Here is a 22171-nt window from a genome sequence, read left to right as displayed (position 1 = left end):
GTGTGTGTCCGTGTGCTTGAATGTACACATTTATAACTCTATATATATAAATATGTGTGCATCTATTTTCACACCGTTCTCACCATATGGGAAAGCAGCTGTTCATCACATATGTATCTATAGGTGTGATGCAGCGATGTCAGTGTGGCTGTCGCTCTTGTATCTGTTCAGGTTCAGTGGTTTGCAGTTCTTCATCAATAATCTATGTCCACTTTAATGTAACACCTACGTATGAGGTGTTCAGTGAGAAAGCAGCAGCAGTTGTCTTACTTGAAGGCCTTAACAGAGCTAAATGAAGCTTTAAATTACTGCTTTTATATTTGAAATGCAGATACCAGTTATAGTTTTACATATTGTGTCATCTAGAAAGGAGATGTTTTTTAAAAAGCTCCTAAGTGCAGTTTAATTTGTGCACCAAACTTAATCTAAAGGTTGAATCCTTAATGCTACAGTCTTTTGATTTTATGACTTTAGTTGGACTTTATTTCTGTTTGGAGCTAAAGAAAAGCTCATAAGGTCATATTTTGGTAAAATGTTACTTATGTCATGTTCAGAGTGAATGCAGCAATAGAAATTGATGGATCTCTTCATCAACAGTTTCACATCTAACTTAAAATGAAACTAACTCAAAAATAGACATTTGCAATAAAAGGCTACACCCCAAAAGACAACCAGCACTTTTCTATATTTTATTAGCATGTTAAATGATTGAAATGAACAAAGATCACAAGAAATATAACCATTTCTTTATAGATTCAAACATAATATTTAGCATTTAGTGCAGCATGCTGGAAAAGATAAAAATGCTGACAATGCAAGAGAAGTACACAAAAAGTTTAACGGTCGATTTATTTTGTAGGGTTGCTTTTTATCTTAATTATCTGAGCAAGACTCCTCCTCTGCCTTTCTGCATTTCATGTAATTTCCAATAGGTCCGGTAGAAGGCGCAAATGATTAAGCATTAATGTGTGTGAGAGAGACGAGCAGCTCAGATTAACATGGGGGCCAAACTGCAGGATGCAACAGAAGTGAAAACTCCCAGAGGAAAGCGTTACCCCTGGTACACAATGTAACTGATTTCATGGTTTAAAATTAATATTGCGAAACATCATATTATTGCCATTATACCAAAGCAATGCTTTTACACCATTAAACACAAGCCATAGTAGCCTATTAATCAGGATGTTTTCGGTGCCATGTGATTGAACACTCGTAATATTAGTGCCATTATTTTTTTGTTTTAATCAACAAACTTTCGCAAACACCTCATCATCCTTTTACAATTATCTATTACAGAGACAAACTGTATTCAAAATAATTTCACCCTTTGCTACACGTTACAACAGTTTGTAAACGACGATGGCGAATCCGGCTATAATACATGCCTTTAACGTGTGACACTGGGTTTTACACTAACTTTTAAAATAAATCTTCGAGGCAAGAGAAACCATTTACTCGTACAAAGCCGAACGCCTTTTTCCTAGACTGAGCTCACAGCGCCTAAATGCACCCTTAATGAATCCGGCTGGATATTATGACAGGCGATAATATACTAGTAGTTTCATATAATTAGATGAGCTGTGAAAACTTTGCAGCAGGTCTATCTGTCTGCCTGTGTGCTGCAGCGGTGAAACAAAGCAGAGAGGCTCGGTGGCCTCTGCAGATCCCAACACGTTTGGGCGCAGAGCTGCAAAAAGTTTGACCTCAGTTTGAAACCTCGGGCTGCCAGTAGCTCCACAGACAGGCAACCACAAAGGCTCGGACAGTCATTCTCTGACCTGGAGATGTTGTTTTTATCTATTTAAAAAAAAAAAAAAAACTCAAAGTGCACGTATTAAAATACATTTTCAAATGTGCATTATTTATTACAACACTGTAACTAAAAATAGCTGGCGATGACTTAAAATAGTAATATGTAACATTAGAGGGAAACAGGTCTTAGACGTTTTGGATGTTGCGTGTGTTCTGATAAACTAACATAAAGGCTGCAGCTCGTCTTTGTCTCCAAAATGCTCAAGTCACGGCGCACAGGCCGTGGAATAACGCATCCATTTGTTTCGGCAGTCAAACATGCTGTCCATTTACATTCAGCCGTTTGAAAGTAATACCTGCTGATTTTATTGAAACGACTCAAAGCATTACCGTCATCGCAAAGCGGATTAAACACAAATGACGGTATTTGCCCCCCCCCCCCCCCCCCCCTCTCTCTCTCTCTCTCTTTCAGCATGCCAAAATGCGCTGACCCTCACGAAAGAGCAAGTCCAGGAGAGAAAGTGGAGCTCCAGTTTGCTTTTATAGACGCTAATTGACGTAGCTTAATTGCTTTATAATGCCATTGTAGTTATTTTACAGTGGTCAGGCGCTGATGTGGTCTCCTTTCATGTTAATTTAGCTATGCTTTTTCTCTATAACCCTCTTAACATTTAGGGTGCCTTGTGGTGTAGTGAGCCAGGCTATAATCCTGTTTACGTTTCACTAAATGCACACATTTAGCTGAAAGTGGATTTAAACACCAGCTTCTTGTTTAATTAAAAATAACTTCCCATCAAGAAAATATCAATGACAATAGTACGCTGTTTAATTAAATAGGCCTACGCCATAAAAATAAATAAAATGAGAGCTTCTACTCACCAATAAATAATTGAATTAAGTAACTCGACGAGTACAAGTCAACCCAGTTTATTATTTGATCCGGTATCTCTGTGCGTAAAAGTCCATGGCTCCTGCGCAGCTTCGTGGCTTCTCTGCTGTCCGCGCCCCGGAGCCTCGCCGGCCGGTCTGCAGGAGGCTTTGATAGTCATTTCATGCCTGAACATTTGTCCCATCGGATCCCACCGCTCGGGTTTTACCGCAGGAATCACCGCCGAATGTGTGAAGCCGCATTATCATGTTATGACACCATTTCTGGCACCGGGGGCAGATGATCGATGACTGGACGCGCTGCACACACACACACACACACACACACACACACACACACACACACACACACACACACACACACACACACACACACACAAATATAATCTTCAAACAGGCTGTCACCGACCAGCAACACCTTATGAACATAATCAGGAGATAATGTGGCTCTTTTACACACTCTCCGTTTACGTGTTATGGGCTGAGAAATAAATGAAAAGTTGGGTAAGCCTGTAGTCGGGATCATCATGTGGAAAACAACCACACAAATAAACAAAACTGGAAATCTGGAAATCGCTCGTCTTTCCTTAAAACTCACCCTGTCCATGGAACTTATCCCGTTTTTATATGAGTTCATATGCCATGAAATATATCTTTAATATTTAATGCAGCTTTTGAGGCTGTTATACTCTTTTCTTAATAATAAAAAAAAAACTGATAGACTCAATGAAATACGATTTGTAGCCCTTTATATCCCAGTGAGGAATGAAATATAACGAGTTCACGTAGTAAATTCAAACTATTTTGTTAATTTACATCCACACATTACTCAATGATATAATTACTTTTCTTGAAATTACTCATAATTCTAAGTTTCCTCTCCATTAATTAAAATTCATCAATATTTGACCAAACTTTTACAACCTCTGCACTGCAAACCGTGAAGAGACACGTTGAAATATAAACTAAATGAAAAATAATAACTTTTGTGAGAGAAGAAACTTGACAATATCTGAATTCGAGTGTTGAGTCTGTTTGGTTTTGAGAAGTTAAGTCAGAGTGTGAGTGTATTTAAAATGGAGGTAAAGTGAACATTGGTGTTTGTGTGTGTGTGTGTGTGTGTGTGTGTGTGTGTGTGTGTGTGTGTGTGTGTGAGAGAGAGAGAGAGAGAGAGAGAGAGAGAGAGAGAGAGAGATAGCTATATTGGTCTATATGTATATAATCTGTGTTTTGGTGAATTTACAGCCTGTAGAAGTTGACAGAAAAAACACATTGTGTGTGTTTTTTCTGTTCGCGGACGATGTTTAGTTTGCGCCTCCTCGCAAATGTGGCCTAAAACCAATCAATCAGCTCCGGATCGATCATGTGGGGAGCCAATAGGGGGCTCCCATCCCTGAGCCCCTCTGCCATTGGACAACCCGGGCAGACTGGAGCGACCCATTCAGCGCTGCTGTGGGGGAGAGGGACGGATGACATGTGAACTATTATTTGGATCTAAAAGATGCTTTGCAGAGCTTCTGTAACGTTTTAATGACTTTTTCTTTTCAGAATCCAATACGAAGACTCAGTGTCAAGATGGGGAGTAATTAATCTGCTTTTGCACATAAAACAATCAATTATTCAAATTCAATATAAACCGTTCTCGCAAAATAACTTCAAGACAGTTGTATTTATTGTTCTTTTATATCTGGAGTTGACACTTTCCTAACATGTTATAGCCTTTGCATTCCCATTGTCAAATCGTATGTACATTAATGCAAACGTGCAAGCAAACCGTCTGTAGGCTACAGAAGTTAATTGTAACAAGACGCTACAAGACGTTAAAACCTGCCAGACTGGATGTTTGGCTCCAGCCTGCACTGTGGATAACATGCAGACATGATGGTGACAGCCTACCAGAAGCTTAACCTGACTATAAAACTATTAGAATAATAGTTTTAGCTTATTATTTGTTTATGATAGGAATGATCATAAAGTTATAACCAGTCCAACTTTGATATACAATTTAGATCATATAAGCTCTTGATAACATACCTGACAATATCTCACAATCTGAGTTGAAAGCTTGTTCAATTCGCCGTTAATAAAGTGTTTACAAGTAGAGAAGTGGATACTGGACACGTCAATCCCGAAATACAGGCCTTTCGGTATTTACAAACGGCCCCAGACTGAAGATTAAAGTCATTTTATGAGAATGAGACATGAAGCTGGAGTCCTAGTTGGATATTCGGGGTTTATCCCCGTGTTATTGCAGCTCGCGGTGCGGCTGGCTGGTCTCGTAGGGTCCTCCCACCCCCCCTCCTCTCCGCACGACTTGCTGCAGCCCGGTGCGTTGTGTAAGACGCGACCTGTTATGGCCACCACTACTTCCGGGTTTCAGCAGTCTGGTCCAGATCCTCCGCTCCTCCTCAGCTCAACACACACATCCATTGTACACAAACGGGCAGGCGGCTCACGCATACACACGCACTTACACACATACAGACACATACACACATATATACGCACACACGCACAGCATCGATCGTGGCTCCTTTAAGAAAGCCTAAGCCAGAATTATCACCCCACCTCCTCTTGATCTCCTCTAGACGCTTTTGCATAAGAAAATCAAGCCGGGAGCCGAGAGTGATCAAAGAAAACGAGAGGAGAGCTGCTTCATTTTTTAACTGTGATTGTGACCATTAACATTTAGGTGGTGCCGATCCCTTGGAGACGCGCGTCGGACCATCATTCATCCGGTACTTTTGACAAGCCCTCGCGTTTTGACTGACAGGCGGAGTGGCAAAAAGGCATGAGAGTCGCCAGTTTTGTTTGAGGGGCTATTTTATTTTCATCCTGGTTTTGGAAAAGGAGCGTGGCGCCGCTGCCCCGAGGATAGCCGAGGACATATTCGCCGCGCCTGGGCTAAACTTGCGCAGAAAGCGGGGGCTGGCTTCACCGTTCCGTGGAAAAAAGAGGCATACGGGATTTTGGCTGAAACATCTTCCCATTTATTTGGATTTTCTTTCTTCATTTCGTCTCCACCCTGGCCTCAGAGGGGATTTATCTAAACTGAAAGGACGACCAGGGAGTCAGGAGGGTTATGGCGCAACGGGTACGTAGGGCAATCCCCCTAAAAAGTTTCTCTAAGTCTGCTGTGCTTGAATGCAATCCTGCACTGTAACGTGGCTTAATGACACACATACCCGCACGGACACATACTCGCGGCGAAAGTTTCTGTCGTCTTCAGACACATGGAGACACAGTTTCATTTTTTGGCGTCTTTTGGCACGTTATTACGCGCGCCCCATTTCGTTTGCACCACAAACCGGACCACTCAGGGACATTGGAAGCGTGATCATATCTCACATCGGCTATGTTTTTTAGATTAGTTATGACAGGCCAGTTACTGGAAGCGAAATGGGGGAGGGCATAGAGGCAAAACAAATCTCCACATTTCTCCTCAGACTGTTCCGTCAAGATTTCATATTGAGTGGAGCATTTTTGAACAAAACAAAAATCCTTATAATCAGTTCTGCTTCATGTGTTCAAATGTGCTAAAACATGCACAATTAGCATAATGCCAGTGAGGCAGTTTTTTTTGGCAATGAGGTGACGACAAACGCTTTGATTCATACACTCCAGCTTCAGAACAGCGGCTGGGATCTTCACACGGGTAGTAAACAGTGTAAAAGCAGAGATGTTGGGGGCACACTGGACACATTCAGCTGCTATAGTTAAAGGGGTTTGCACCTCTTTGCCTTTAGGGTCGAAATGCTCTGCTTTAAGTGAAAATGCTTTTTACTCTTTTCCCGGCACTTGTTTGTCACTTCTAGAGAGCACTATCGATAATTCAAGCCTCTTTTTAATCTGTTAAAGCAGCAAACCTCGAGTAAAGCTTTTAGTTAGGCTTTAGCATACCTAAATCAGCATTTCTGCGTTCAAGCACACCGGCAGAGTGTTTAACAACGACCAAAACAACAGTGTTAAAGGCGAGACTACATTATTTTACTCAAAACTGACACGTGAAAAAGTTTGAATATCTCAGTTCCAGTTTAACATCATCTGAAAAGCGCAACATACGTTTACTTGTGTTAGTGGCATGCACTAATCACAGTGTGCTTGCTGGATTATTACATGCTGCACAATTATGAGCCTTTAAAATGAGAAAACACTGCAGTTAACAAGTTAAAGACAATTGTTGTTGTAATGAAAACAGGAAACCAGACGTGGAGGTAAAACTTATACTGCCTTGTTCATAATAATAATAATAATAATGATAATATAATAATAATAATAATAATAATAATAATACTGAGGCATGAAGCTGTAGTTTTACTTGTTCTACTCCCAGTATTTTTGAACATATTGAATAATTCATATTTATTTGAGCTACAAGGGTCACTGTGAATAAGTTGAAAACAAAAGTAGTTTTCACTTCAGAATAAACGCAATAGTCTGTTTACTGTGAACAATATCCTGCTTAACAAGTCACGTAGATTTCAGTATTTAAAACTTTTCCTGAAAACAAGTACAAAATAAAGGGACCGAGGTGAATTTATTTCTCTTGTTTTGAGTGTCAGTATCATGAAAGAAAGCAGAAAAAGGCAGCTCAGATCACTAGTGTCAGGAAACCCCTTTGAATTAAGAAAAATGCTGAAACATGTCGACTTGTTTTAGAAATTAATGAAAATATTTCGCCCTGTTGGCAGATTATTTTTATATTCCTTTTTTATTTTTTTTATTTAGAAGAAAAACAAGACTTCAGGTCTCACTTTTAATACTTCAAATAACTTTTATAATATATTCCTGACTTGTGGTTTTATAGCAAAGTTATAACCAGAGTTTATTCTTGTGCATGAATACTCAATGTGCACCCGCGTGTTTGTTGTGTGCAGTACGAAGACTTGCCCCACTACGGGATGGACGGGGTGGGCATCCCGACCACCATGTACGGAGACCCGCACGGCGCCCGATCCATGCAGGCGGTGCACCTCAACCACGGGCCCCAGCTGCACTCCCACCAGTATCCGCACACCGCCCACACCAACACCATGCCTCCCAGTATGGGCTCCTCTGTTAACGACGCTCTCAAGAGAGATAAAGACGCTATATACGGGTAGGTGCAAGCCTCCGGTCCGCAGGGAAACTCACTCTCTGGCAGGCAGGCGTGCATCCAGGCCTGGAGGGGGCAGTCAGAGTGGGCTAGAGGGTAGAAAGTCAGTCCTGGAGCAGGAAAAACACCGGCTCAATGCCCGGGACGGCCGTGCGTCTCGGTGAAGTGTTTCAGCAAAACACTGGAGCCCAAGCTGCAGAGACGCTGGGAAAGAGAGTGGCGGCTGCCCTTTTTGTTCTTTTATTGTTGCACATTCGGATTTTTATTTGATTTTTTTTAAAGTCAGTCATGTTTATCACGCCTTTCTGCTGGTAAACAACTGCACACATATTAGAAAAAATAAATATAGCTTACTCATGGCGTTTATCTCACAAATGTTCCGCTATTTGGTTCACTGGAAAATGTGTTTTGACTCTTAAGAATAATTATGAGAGAAAGTCCACTTTAATTAGAACTTCTTGTGTATTCTTTTTTTTTTTTTTTTGACGTGCTTAATTTCTTTTAAATGTTTTATCGTTTATCGTGAGCAAAATAATTACCTCTCTCTTTCAACCATTTTAATTAATTAAAAGTGTAATGTGCCAGGCTTCAGGAAATTAAAAATATATCCCGTTTAAAGGAAATCCCACATATGCATGTCATTTATTAATTTACAGGAGTTAATTAAAAAACTAAGCATGATATCTTCACGGTGGCTAAACCTGGCATTAAAAGTTTCTCCATCTTACGCCATACTGTCCTAACTTTCAACACATTACCAGTCTGCACATATTTACTCTGATGACCTAAACAACAAATAATCACCAAATGTGCGCACATCTAGTCGCCTACAGCTTCAGAGGCTCTCGCCACACACACACACACACACACACACACACACACACACACACACACACACACACACACACACACACACACACACACACACACACACGCCTGGATCCAAACGGAGACCTGTGCAAGAAATTGTTTGACTGACTCTAAAGCTTTTATGCTATTAGGCGCGCCTAGATTTAATCACAGAAGTCTGCCCGCTGTTTGCAGCCTTTCTCCGAGCCTCTGCATAATATAATAGCATGGGCTGCAGCAGCAGTCCCCATGGGCGAGTTGTTGAAGAGTAGCATGGCTGGCTAAATCTAGCCTGGAGTAGTCTTGACCCCGGCGCTGTTCTCTATAGTGACATTTGCTATTGTGTGTGTTCCCAGGCACCCCCTGTTCCCCTTGCTTGCACTGATTTTTGAGAAATGTGAATTAGCGACTTGCACCCCCAGAGAGCCTGGGGTGGCGGGAGGAGACGTCTGTTCATCGGAATCTTTCAATGAAGACATAGCAGTGTTTGCAAAACAGGTCAGGAAAGTTTGACTTTTTTAAATCTGCATGCTCGAGCTGGTTGAGCTCTCACCTGCATGCATTAAGTGTGGAGCTCTTGCTTTTGTGCGTAAAGTTAAGCCTGCACTCAGAGAAAATAAAATGGCATTCACGAATAAAGAAAAGTGACTTAAAATGTTTCATTGTAAAATTTCATAGTGAGTTTGCTGTGCGTAAAGTAGGAATGAATAGGCTACACCATTACGTGCACTTGCATGCTACATGTAATCTTACGTTATACAATATTTATAACTGTATCATATATTAATATATTTTGTGAAAATGTTTTTGCTTTTAGATCCGGGCAGAAAAGCCTTTATTTTCATCAAATCCAGAATTGGATAATCTGGTAAGATACATTATATTTTTGTATGTGACAAATTACATTTTCTATTTTTTCCCAGAGTATTTTTTATATGTACCAACTGTTATTTGCATGCTTGTTGACGGGTTGTCTGTGTCAGAGAGCCATGCGGTTCTGAAAAGTCAAAGCAGGATTGGAGGTGCTGTTCCTCTCCCTGGGTTTGATATCATGATGGCCCCCGGTTGTATCTGTAGATGAAGGCCTGCTGTTACAGCTGACACAAACCTTTGAACTCTGCCTGGAAAGTTATTCTATTCATGCTTTTCACTTTGTACAGTTTGGTACTTTGAATGTGATGTGACAGTTACGTTTTCCTCACGACTAGTTGGTGGCTAATAGATCTCTGACTCTGAGGCTTATTGCAGCACCAGCATGTACTGTATGCCTGCTCTCCATATTGCAATAACGTCAAAGTTTAATATCAGTTCCACATAAAATCCATTCATATGAATATTTTCCTCGTCTGTGGTTACTTGTATTGAGAAAAACGTGTCTGTTTAATACCAAGAGATGTGAGCAGCTCATTTTTCATTGTTATTTTAATTTTTCAGATGATTCAAGCCATTCAAGTTTTACGATTTCATCTTCTGGAGCTGGAGAAGGTAATATTCTCTCGCCATTTCTGTCCGGTGTGCCACTTCAGACCTATGGGCTGTATTTGCAAAAATGTATTTTTGCTAGTCGGTTATAATTAGCGTCAAAATCAATCAAGGGGCCAGTTCTCTTCCGCGTTTAATCACGACGCAAGCTGTTACAACTGGAACGGATATCTCTGTGGCCAAATCTCCCCGCATGTTTTAATTAAGTTTAATGCTGGCAGAAATTGCACGCAAGGTGAAACATAGGCGAACTTTGCGGTTTTTTTTTTTTTTAGAAATTATTCTTTGTGGAGGGCAAAAAGGCCCCAGCAGCCATCTGTGAATAGAGGGAGTAGTGGGTGTAAAACTCTGATTTGTCTCCGTATCAGATGAAATACAGTAGCATGTACAGTCAACTTTAACCAAGACTGTAACATTATGGAATATTATGAAAGCTGTTAAAAGTTTTAGTCTTTAAAAGTTGCTTCCCATGCTCTGCCCTTCTCAGATTATGCAACCTGTGCTATAAAAAAGAGGTTGTAAACTGTATACTGTGCAACTATAAATAGCATGTATATGTAAATCAAGTTTGAGTTGGTTTTCAGTTATCTGTATTCCTCTGCCCATCTATGTTTGCTTCTCGGGCGATAAGATGCTCCGCATTGGCAGCGATAATGTAATAAGTCGACGGAATTAAACAGTTTACCTTAAATGTCAGTCAACCGGGTCACCCTCCTCTAATGGCCACTACCCGGGGCACCGATGATGAATTTAACACGGGTGTTGAGTGCGTTGTAGCCCCTGAGCCCTCTTGTCACTGTCAATTTTCGAGGATATCTCTATTTTGAGAGGAGAAAAAATAAAATCACTATCACAGTCCGGATGGAGCGCACTGGCACGGCACGGCACGAGAACTGGACACACCTTAGCCTTTAGAATTTTAGATAAAAAAAAAAATAAAAAAACTTTTTGGAGAAAAAAATGTGTTTATGACCATATTTAGCCTAATTATTTATTACAGTGCCAAAACGGTAATATAGTGTCAGCGATCACCCAATCATGCTTCATGTTAACTCTTAAAATATTTAAACATTTTAGATGCAACAACTGTGCTGTGATCTTTGGGTTTGCCAAATTGCCTAAAAACTCTTTTGCATGTCAAAGGCTGTCGTGTGTGTGTGTGTGTGTGTGTGTGTGTGTGTGTGTGTGTTTGTGTGTGAGAGAGAGAGAGTTGGGGCTGTGTTGTGGTTGCACATGTCAGTCGTATATGATGATGTCCCTTTTGGGTGAGTGTGTGACGCCTCTGCCTCCTCTCTCTCTCTCTCTGAAGGTTCACGAGCTGTGTGATAATTTCTGTCACCGGTACATCAGCTGCTTGAAAGGCAAAATGCCCATCGACTTGGTCATAGACGACAGAGAGGGCGGATCCAAATCTGACAGCGAGGAAATCACAAGATCATCGGTGGCCCTTGATCAGGTAGCCTACATCTCTCTCTTTCCCTCTGTGTGTGTGTGTGGTGTGTGTGGTGTGTGTGTGTGTGTGTGTGTGTGTGTGTGTGTGTGTGTGTGTGTGTGTGTGTGTGTGTGTGTTTTCTCCCTGCTGGCTATTCAGCTATTCTGGGTCACTACTCCGCTGCGCTGTTATTTGCATATGATTAAGGCCGTTTTACATTCCATCCATCGGAATGAAAAATTTTCTGAATAATGTTGCTATTATTGGCCCATTAAGACTTGAACCCGGAACCGACCTGGGAAGATTAGCTCGAAAAAGCATCGCCATAAACTTGACCTGTTTCATGTCGATTTTAATTTAGTGCCTCTCTCCATTTTTCTTTCCTCTCTGTGTCTTTTTGAACCAAAGCGAAACGTTATCAGCTCCTCTGTGTTGTCTAGCCCAGGAGAGCAGCAGCAGGATGGGCTGCACACTGTGGTCGAGGTGCCTTGGTTTCTCCACTGTGGAGTTCACGGTTCATTACGCGTCTTGTCAGTATTTTTCCTTAGACATGAGTGCACATTGCTTATCGAGATCCTTCTTCTCTTCCTCCTTTATTTCGCTCAGAGCGCACAGATTCAGTACCAATAAGAAGGTTTGTTTTCAAAAAGCAATAGAAGCACCGTATTAAAGGTAGATTAGGGAGTGTTTTCTTTTGTGCCGATATCAGAGATAACCACAGCCTTCATTATGTGCTCCACTGAGTGTTGGTACTCCAGGGACATTGTAGTGTGCGCGCAGGCATGACCCTAATGGTCCATACACTGCCGTTAAATAATGATAACAGCAACCGATGATTAGAATTATGCAAATCTGGATTTTCGGCCATTAATAGCTCGAGTCATTTGTGTAGGAGACAGGGCTGTAGACTATGAGACCATGTTTTAATAAATCAAACTACCCAAGAGTTTCAAGGAATGGTTTAGGAGAGTAGCTACTATATAGTCTATGGATACCGATGAGGGGAAAAAAATCAAGTGGCCAAATTAAAGGGATTAGTTGGATAGTCCGACATAAAAAGTAATGAAGCGATTAGGCTTAATAATTTAAATCCGCGGACTTCCATATGGTTGAGTGGCCGGTCTGAGTAGAGAGAGAGGCAGCCATCGGCTTTTATGGGCTGAATGGCAGGACTGTGAGCGGACTGGGGCCCGAGTGGGAAGCCCCCCACCCCGTCGCGCATGCCATCCCCGGCCCTTATGTCTGATTATGGAAATGAGAAAGATCACCCGGAAGATTATACTTCATTTAATCCAGGAACAGAATTAAATAACACAGACGCCACTTGTGCATTTAAGTGTCTCTTTGAAGGGATGTTGTATTCTCTCGGGGATTCAGTTTTCAAAGTTTTTTTTTTTTTTTTTAATAGATAGGTCAGGAGCCTTATGTTATATAGATATGGAAATAGAGTCTATTAAAACCCTTGGGTTTCTAGGTATATGAAGAAAATTATGTTGTGCTTGAGGCACTGATGCAGATCTTTAATTGACTGTAAAATGAAGACATGGCCTATTTTAATATAATGATGGTCCCTACATATATCCAATTCAGGGCAAAACTTAAAAGCTTTTGTTTACGCTGATATGACAGAATAATATAAATGACCTACAGGCATAGATAGTTTGCATTACAATTCAGGGGAAACTTTTTGACAGATGTGTAATATTGAGGGATTGACTGATGTTCCAGTAGGATAACATGTAGACTGTCCACAACAGCAGGCTGTGTGTAAATGGGTATATCCTAACAGGCAGAGGATGCATGCCTCTCACTGCTGAATACTTATATTGTCAATCTAATGGCACTACACTCCATAACTTACTTGCTGCTGAATATATATATTTTGAGTTTCGTGGGCTATTTTTGTGTGACATCTTCTCTGCGGTTGTTAGGCAGTGACATCCTTAACAAATTTGCGTTGTGTGTGCATTATCCCTTTCCATATGTATTTTTAATATATGCCCTCAGGCATAAAGTTGAAGTGGACTGGAAAAAAATGCTGAGAATTTGCACAAAAGAACAATGTTAACAAGACTGAGAATGCAGGCTCATTTATTCATAAACCAATTTATTCCAGTGAGGCGACTGTAGCAGAGGAGGAAAAACATTGTCAGAGGAAAAAAATACTTTGAATTTATTAAACTCAACAATCCAACAACGCTGACTTTCTTGCTGCATTATGCACCCTTGCGTCATGACAGTAATTTTCAGAATATTCTTTACAGGCGAGTATGGAGGAACGCTGAGCGCCCCTTTCAAAAGAAAGCAGAGCATAGCTGAGAGGTGAAAAAGTCAGAGAGGCTCTGCGCTGGCTCGTGAATGCAGCCCAGCCAGTTTGGGCTCACCCTCCTGTGTTTGTGTGTGTGTCTCTGTGTGAAGTTGTGTGTATGTGTGTGTGTGTTTCTCTGTGTAGGTGTGTGTGTATAGGTGTGTGTGTGTGTGTGTGTGTATAGGTGTGTGTGTATAGGTGTGTGTCTGTGTGGATAGGTGTGTATGTGTGTGTCTGTGTGGATAGGTGTGTGTGTGTGTGTGTGTGTGTGTGTCTCTGTGTGAAGGTGTGTGTGTGTGTGTGTCTGTCTCTGGGTCTCTGTGTAGGTGTGTGTGTCTGTGTGTGTGTGTGTGTGTGTGTGTGTGTGTGTGTGTGCAAATGTGCACGAACAGTGTGCATGCATGTGTCTACAAGTGTATGCATATGTGTATGTCTGTGCGTGTGTGTACACTGCTGTGTGTATGTGTGTGTTCAGACTGGCCTGATAAATGCAGCACCCCCCTCAGGTGCTATGTGAGTGGAGGAGTGACTGGTTAGCACCAGTTGGACTTTCTTAACCCTTTCCCTGCCGCTCCCTGGAGAGCTTCCCACCACGTTTGCCTCATTTCTTCACTTGAGCAGCACATTTCCAGCTGCCCCATTAGACCTATACCTTCAGCTGTATATAAACATAAAATTCCATTATTCTGAGTGAATTTTGCAGAGGCCTTTAATGTGGAAAGGCTCGTGTCCACACTAAATAGGGCTGCGTCTGTCTAAGTTCTTGTTGTGGAAATGTGGCAACAGTCGCTCTGCTGATTGCATCCCTATTTGCCTGACACACATGTTCACCTCAGTCTAAAGAAGCAGGGATCTATTTCCACGCCGCTGTACGTCATTTGCACAGTTGCCTTTTAATTGCGCAGAGAGCACAGGGAAGGGCGCAGCAATTTGCTAATGAACTCCGAGGGCCTCGGCTCTCTGCTGTAGAGCAGAGCACTACTAATAGTGCTGAGGACTCACTCCAAGTCTCAAGAGCTCCTCTACTTGATTGAGCCATGCAGGCTGAAGTGGGCTGGAAATAATTGAGATTTCCCTTAAAAATATTCTCTGCCTGCCTTTTTGTGGATGTGAGAAAGTCTTAAATGATTATGAATGCTCAGCAGTTGACCTGTGGAGTTAATTTAGTGAAAAGTTATTTTTATATTATAGAGGCTTTTGTGACACTGATTTTGCTGTTGAAATCATGTAAAAACAATGTGAAATAGCCCACAATCTAAAATACCACCTACATTTAGGATCCGTTGCTGTTATTCTCATGTCCCACACAATCTTTCCTAAACAAACCCTGCTTGTGTGAGCTTAGTGTTGTGGTCACTGTGTAAGAATTTACTCTTGATAGCGCTATCGCAGTATCTTTTCCCAACAATTGGCACTGTTATGCCATACAAGTGCTGGTTTCCAGGTCAGTGAGACCCAGCAGTGTTGGTTTAGGTAACTCTGGCGGTCAAAGAGTGACCCCTGGCCCCCTCCCCTCCTAACTCAATGGAAACCCTGACCGCTGGGGTCAGCCACTATTTTCCTAATCAGTACACCACTATCGCTAATCTATCCGCTTCTTGTTGAAGTATGGATCAAGTTACAGCCGACTATACAGGCGCACGCACTCTCTCTCTCTCTTTTTCATTCCCCCTCTCTCCTACAGTGGCACGCTGCTGATCGTAATACAGACTTTTGAATCTTCGTTGTGATTGTTGGTAATAGCAGCTTTTGTAGTTGTATAGAGGAGAGGTTTGACCCCCACTCACCCCCTCCCTCCTCTACACCCCCTCCTCCCTCCCCTCCCCTGAACTCCCCTTTTTTTCCCCCATTGGGGAGTGAATGCAGGGCGACTGTTAGGGATTCAACAAGTGATACAAAGAGGTGACCACGTGACTTGTGTGTTTCTTAGCCTCTTCATTATTGTGGTGGAATAGCAAGTAGGGGTGATTCTGATTAAGCAAATCAAGGCCAGGGTGACTTCAAAGAACAAGTGTCAGGAGCTTCTTATATACTTTTATACACTTTTAGACATCAACTTTTTTTGTACTAGGTTCTGGAGTTTTTTCAGTTGATTTATTAGTTGTTTTTCAATCATGTAGTATTGCTGGAAACTATTGCTTAGTGGAGACACACTGTGTCATAGCTATTCTCTTGTGATAGCCACAAAATCCCAATTGCAAATAAAGTTCTTGGCTTGTGTCTCGTGTTACTTATGATGGGCTGCCATGTCTGTCCCCGAGGCCTGCTGTGGTTTCTTTGGCTAAGTAAACAATAACCTGGCTTAACACATGTGTACTTAGCTAATGGAAAGTTCCTCTCCCCCTTAACCCCCTGCAAGCCTCTGACAATGGCCGCCGTCACAAACAGCCCGTCTCCAAGGGATCCACCAAGAACATCCCAGCGCAGCGGCTGCAAGTCAAGCTAGGCTAGGCTAACGAAAAGAAACCACAGCAAAACATGTCATTAAGAAATTACGCCTGCCTTTTCATTCACAACTGAATAAAAAGAAATATGCTTTGTTTAGGGTTAGATAGCGCGGAGGGGAGAGCCCTCGAGTTAATGTTTTTGTTTGGATTTCAGCTCACAGAGAGTAAACAAGGAGTCTGCAGCGAGAGCTGAAGTGGAAGAGGCCACAGAGAAAGAAAATCACTTTGTCAGTTTCCGCGAGTGTCATCTAAATGGACTTTGAAAGCTCTGGTAATTATCTCAAACATGTAATTATCTTTGGTTGTCTCTATGAGGTTAACCCACCAGTTTTAAAAGCCGATTGAAGAGTACCTGACGGCTATTCAATGTAGCATACTTTACTTACTCAAGAGACCAAATCCAGTTTTCTCTCTCACCCCCTTCAGCAATTATAAGGTTATTTCTTCTTTCTTTGTCTATTGTGAAGAGTTAGGAGAAAGGGGGGGTGCAGAACAGAATGGGAGGGAGGAGGGTCTTTTGCTCTTTCAGTCCTTTTTTTTTTTTTTGCACCACGCATACCATTATCAGCCCCTCTTTTCATTTTGGAAGCACTAATATTGCAGCGAGAGGAGGAGAGGGGTGGAGAGAGCAGAGAAAGCGGAGGTAGTTGGGCAAGCACTTGCCTGGCTGGTTATCAGAGAGGCAGATCCTGCTTTATCTAGTCACAGTGGAAAGCAAAGTAAACAAGAGTTTACAATAGCTGGCCTTTCAGCCCCTTTCACTAACAGCTTCCCCACCAGCATTCAGCTGAGTGGGAGAATGTGTCCGGAGTTATTGCTGGCCATCTCGCTGCTGCAGCACTTATGGCATTCTCGCAGATTTCAACTTGAGGAAGCAGTGCTGCTGCAAAGGTCAAAAATGGTGTTAAAGAAAACAATCGCAGAGAACATATGCACCAAAGCATTCTGGGGGATGGAGTAGCCCAACTGTCACCTTTGATTCAGATGTACCACCACTGAAGAGTGTACAGTATGTGTGTGGGGTTATTTGGATATTTATGTCTGTGCCGTTAAGTATGCACATATGATTATTCCTACACGCTCGCTGGCACAGAGCGAAAAGTAAATATCCATATCATCACAAAAGATATTTCAGAGTGAGGAAAGAGGGGAGGGGAGGGGGCAAAGCACAACAACCTTAACCATTTTCTTTATTATTGCAAATGAATTGGCAAGGCAACATTTCTTGCATGAGCGCTTGTATGATATGGGGCCTGGCACAGCGAGAAAGGGAAGCCCCCCTCGCATCTTAGACGCGGCACAATGAGAATGCATTGGATTGGAATGCCTCACCGATCATAGTGGAATCAGAATTTCCAGCAAGGAAAATCTTTTCATGGTGAATTAGGGTGGTGGAAGGAAGAAAAATGGTAAGGAAGAAAAAAAAGAAAAAGAAAAAAAGGTATGCATGGCTTCCAAATAGGGTTCCCTGGGCTTGGCGCGGCAGATTTAAGAACTTTAGCTAAAGCTAGGCAGAATAGAATGTGGAAAATTAAATTTACTAAACAATTAAGCATTGAATTAATCTACATCCTGCACAGGAGAGAGCGAGCAAGAGTGATAAGAGTTAAAGAGAGGGGGAGAGAGAGAGAGAGAGAAAGCGAGAGGGAGAAAGAGACCATGGCGGCTCATTAAGGGGAAATAGAATAAATCAAGTGTGTAGTTATGTGTGCAGAGGGACAACTCTCTCTTTCTCTCTGTTTGCTCAAGCTTTCTGTTTATGCATCTATGCATCTTGTGGATGTAGATATCCCATATTTTGAAGGTGGACTTCTACATTGTGTGTAGTCTTGTTGGCACAGGGTGTGTGTTTTTTTTGTCGGTGTGTGTCTTGTGGTCAAGGTGTGTCCTTTGTTAAACAGGTACTGTGAGTATGGTGGATGTGTTTGCATAAGGTAGATAAAAGGTATTTGTGAGTTAGCGTGTGCATATGTGTGTGTTTGTGTGTGTGTATGTGTGTGTGTGAATGTGTACAAGCTAAGTGACCAAAAAAGTGTTTTACCGTATTTGTGTATGGGTGTGTGTGCACACGTGCTGTGCGACCTGTGTGTACTGGTATGTGTGTGTTGTGTGATCTCAGCCGTGTGTGTATTAATTGAGTGTTAGATCAGTGCCGGGCCTGTTCCGTCCAAGGGTGGCCTGTGATTATAAATAAAGTCCCTGTCCCCGCGGAGATGCCACCAGGCCCTGTCTCAGCCCCGCCCCCTTTCCCATGGGGCCTCAGCGGCCACCTCCCAGCAGGCTAGGCGCTCTTTTGTTCAATTACAGCTAATGCAGTAGTTTGCCATTTCCCCCTCCACTTTCTAATTATATTTTCAAGTGGAATTTGTTACGGAATTAAAACAAAAAGAAAATGAAAAAACATGTTCCTTTTGCGCGCTGATTCTCTTGGGTTTTTTAATACTTGCCGTTCGACATCCCCGGGGTTACTGTGCTTTCTTTCTTTTTCACAGAGCTCTGAATAAACAAGATCTGCTCATTTTTAAAAGCTGCACTTTTGGAGGAGCTGGCAGAAGCCAGAGTTAACTGTTTGCGTGCTGACCATGTGGTCTGGATTACCTCACTTCTGATGTTCTCTGGAGTTACTCGGTCATGCACTGGTGTTTCATTTTTCAGCGTTCTACGGTCAGCAAAAAAGTATTTGTAAGAAGTGGGAGAAAAGACCCCCTTGGTGTCTTATCCCCGTTAAAATCAACGTTTATCTACCCAATCACCATCCTAGTCATGTCTTTGTGCAGTGACTTTCCTCTTTATTGCAAAGCCTCAAAGCCTAATTTGGAAAACAACGATTATATCGTCCATGTAAGCACTGGATTATAATTTCATAGCCCCGGAACATCAAACGGGCTCTAATAGACCCCAAATGTGTTGAATTTGCTGACTTGTATATTCTTTTCTGTTATTTTATTCCTTCTACATTTTGTTTAAAACAAACCCTGTGTCATGACTTAATGTCTGTTTCTTTTTCATAATTCAAAACTCGACTCCAAATCCTCCTTCGCAGAGTCAGCGCTGCTTGTAGTATCCCAATTGAAACCAGTTGTTCCCCAGTGTGTTTCTCTCTTCTCCCTCCTCTCTTCCTCCATCTGGGTTTCTATCACTCATTTCGTCACGTAGCCCTAGAAGTGTGATGCAAACACCACATTGCCCCTTGATATCTGCTTCATTTGATTTGACAGAGCAAAGATAGGCTCACGAGGGCGGCAGAGCAGGCTCGAGTGTTTGTGTGTGCCTGTTTTGTTTGTTGCGTGTTTGCTTGTGAAAGCCAGCTGCGTGTGATAAGACATTAGATTCCATTTCCTTCTATTTTAAAGTCTCTTTCCTCTCCTGTCCTCAGCGCTAATGTTACTTTTCAGAGGCACTAAGAGATAAAAGGTAACATCTGGTTAAGTTTCAGTAATATGTAGCAGCTTGTGAGTGTCTGTGCCCGTGTGTTTGTTTTATGCAGTGTCTATGTATATCTATGTTTCTGTAAATGTGTGGGGGAACTTAATATTCTATATATTATATGTCTATATTATATATCTGACTGTATGTGTTTGTATATCATGTCTGCTTACCTATTTGTTGTGTGTGTGTGTGTGTGTGTGTGTGTGTGTGTGTGTGTGTGTGTGTGTGTGTGTGTTGTGTTGTGTGGTGTGTGTTTTGTATGTGTGTCTTCCCTTTATCCTTCTGTCTGGACCATTTGCTCCCCTGCTGCTGGTGTGCAGCTGACACTATGGCCTACGACTGTCCTTTACCCTTACACACACACACACACACGCACACACGCACACACGCACACACGCACACATACACACCTTACTATATATAAACCCAGGCCTCCCGGGTCTCTTTTGTCTAGTCAGCTGCTTGTGTTCATCTGTTATTTTTCTTGAACTCGTAGAGAAAGGAATGAACTTCCACTCTGTGGTAATGCCTCGAGTTTTTAATTTGTCTATATAAAGTTTTAAGTCAGCTTCAGTTTGATTGGTCATGCAGTATTTTTGTTTAATTTTGTGTTTGATAAAAGATTGTGGGAAACCATCTTATTTGGGTATGTCTCTGTCTTGGCTCTGCTTTCCAAAATTACATTTTATTTTACATTAGTGGGATTGGTCATCCATTTTGTGTTAAATTTTTGGACAAAACAGAGGATTCATACTTACGTAGCAATACTTTGAGTTATTTACCTCTCTCTCTGGTCTGCTTGGATGACATCACTCCCTGGCGCTCGCTGCGGCCTATCTTAAGTTGTAGCTGTTTTGTATTTTCATCTGCTAGTGGTTTGAGCCAAATGGAGGCAGCCGTGGATTGCATGCCTCAGAAAGCTGGGAACTAATACAACATGTTCGTTCGCTATTCGTCTGGGCCTTTCTCTTCATCGAGCCCCTATAATCCTCATTCCATAAGAGGGTTGCGGGGGCTCACACACACTGCGTGACTGGGCTGAGAGTTGGCATATGATGAATTTTGTTTGGAGTGTGAGTTTTTGAGTGTGTGGGGACTTCCTTCCGCATAATGTAAAGAAACATTCTGATTACACAACATAAACACAACTAATAATGGAAGAAAAACACTGATAAACTGATGTTAGATTAACTATCCTCTCTCTCTCTCTCTCTCTCTCTCTCTCTCTCTCTCTCTCTCTCTCTCTCTCTATGACAGACGTCCTGGAACAGAGATCATGATGACACGGCGTCCACACGCTCTGGAGGAACGCCGGGACCGTCCAGCGGAGGACACACATCGCACAGTGGCGACAACAGCAGCGAACAGGGTAAGACTTTCTTTGTCTCCATCTTTTTCTTATTAATCAGGTGGAGCAGAAGGGGAGGTGCTGAAATTGCTGAGTGTATTTCGTCTGCTACATTATATCATATACATCAAATACATGATAGAAAACCTTTTCAGATGTCTGACAGGCTTATTCAGGATGTTTGAAAAGGGATTAGGTATTTGCAACAGTTGCTACAGTGAACTCACAGAGAGGTCAGAGGTCATGGTCAGCTTTATAAGATCACTTTTGGACATGGGAGGCATTGGTTGTCTTGCTCAGGGACACATTGGCAGAGCAGACATGGTGTGGTAGATGGCTCGTACCCAAGTCTAGAGAGCGACTTCTGTCTTCCTTTCACGCTACGCTCCTTTAGCATGCAGTCTGCTCTACATCTGACTGCATGTGTATGTGATGCGTTTGTGTGCTTTTGCTTTTATTGTATCCCAGACTACACAGTTCATATTGTACAGTATGTGCTGTTTGACTACTTAGTTTGCAGAACTCTCTCTACAAAGTAGGTGGCTCTTTCTGCTCTCTTTCTCTTTTCTGTTGTCATATGATCCGCTTGTCATAAGATTAAGATAGCGATTTTCATGTTTTAGTATTGGTAAAAGGATTGCATGCCCCTGTTTGAGGAAATGAAAGCTAAAAAGAAAGTCGCCTTTTTGACATTAATGATTAATCATATCTCTTATGAAGAAGCAATGGCTTTGAAGCTTGCCACCATTACTACAGGTTGCTTGCAACTTTGACAGTTTATGCACTTGAACATAGACTAGAATTCTATCTGTAGCAATTGTTAACTAAATGTGTAAAATTTGCATATAATTTAATTAAGATTTACTTGACTTTTCATTAATATTATGTTTAGCCTCAAAGGGTCTAACATTTGGCTACACTCCTTGGACCAGCTAACTCTGCTGAGGCTGGATGTGTATGCATTCTAAGAATATGTGTGTGTGTGTGTGTGTGTGTGTCTGTGAGAGAGAAAAAGGCAGCAGTGGGTTGGCAGTGGTGTTGGGAGGGGGGGGTTGCAAATAAACTGTAGGCAAAAAAGCAACTTCATATATTATTGAAGGCGAAGTCAAGGCGAGCAGTCTTTAGGGTTGCCAGTGCCAGA

At 42.0% G+C, this 22171-nt stretch overlaps 1 protein-coding gene and 1 long non-coding RNA gene across 2 annotated transcripts in view; one reads left to right on the top strand and one right to left on the bottom strand.

The window, feature by feature from the left end:
- Positions 1-724: 724 nt before the first annotated feature.
- On the bottom strand, positions 725-4964 carry LOC144532288 (uncharacterized). The gene is made up of 3 exons (XR_013503327.1): positions 4675-4964; positions 2632-2940; positions 725-1797 (listed from the first exon to the last, which is right to left on the bottom strand). It is a non-coding gene; the product is annotated as an uncharacterized LOC144532288 (long non-coding RNA).
- Positions 4965-5068: 104 nt separating this feature from the next.
- meis1b (Meis homeobox 1 b) overlaps positions 5069-22171 on the top strand; it is a 79600-nt gene continuing 62497 nt past the window's right edge. Inside the window, exons 1-7 of the mRNA XM_078272968.1 lie at positions 5069-5734; positions 7518-7738; positions 8941-9082; positions 9402-9452; positions 10019-10069; positions 11376-11522; positions 20940-21051. Of these exons, the coding sequence (XP_078129094.1) occupies positions 5723-5734; positions 7518-7738; positions 8941-9082; positions 9402-9452; positions 10019-10069; positions 11376-11522; positions 20940-21051 (736 nt within the window). The 5' untranslated portion in view covers positions 5069-5722. The remainder of the gene's footprint in view (positions 5735-7517; positions 7739-8940; positions 9083-9401; positions 9453-10018; positions 10070-11375; positions 11523-20939; positions 21052-22171) is intronic.

Source organism: Sander vitreus, chromosome 17 (assembly GCF_031162955.1).
Source record: "Sander vitreus isolate 19-12246 chromosome 17, sanVit1, whole genome shotgun sequence".
Taxonomy (NCBI): domain Eukaryota; kingdom Metazoa; phylum Chordata; class Actinopteri; order Perciformes; family Percidae; genus Sander; species Sander vitreus.
The sequence above is the reverse complement of the archived record's forward strand: the minus strand, read 5'-3'. Positions and strand labels throughout refer to the sequence as shown.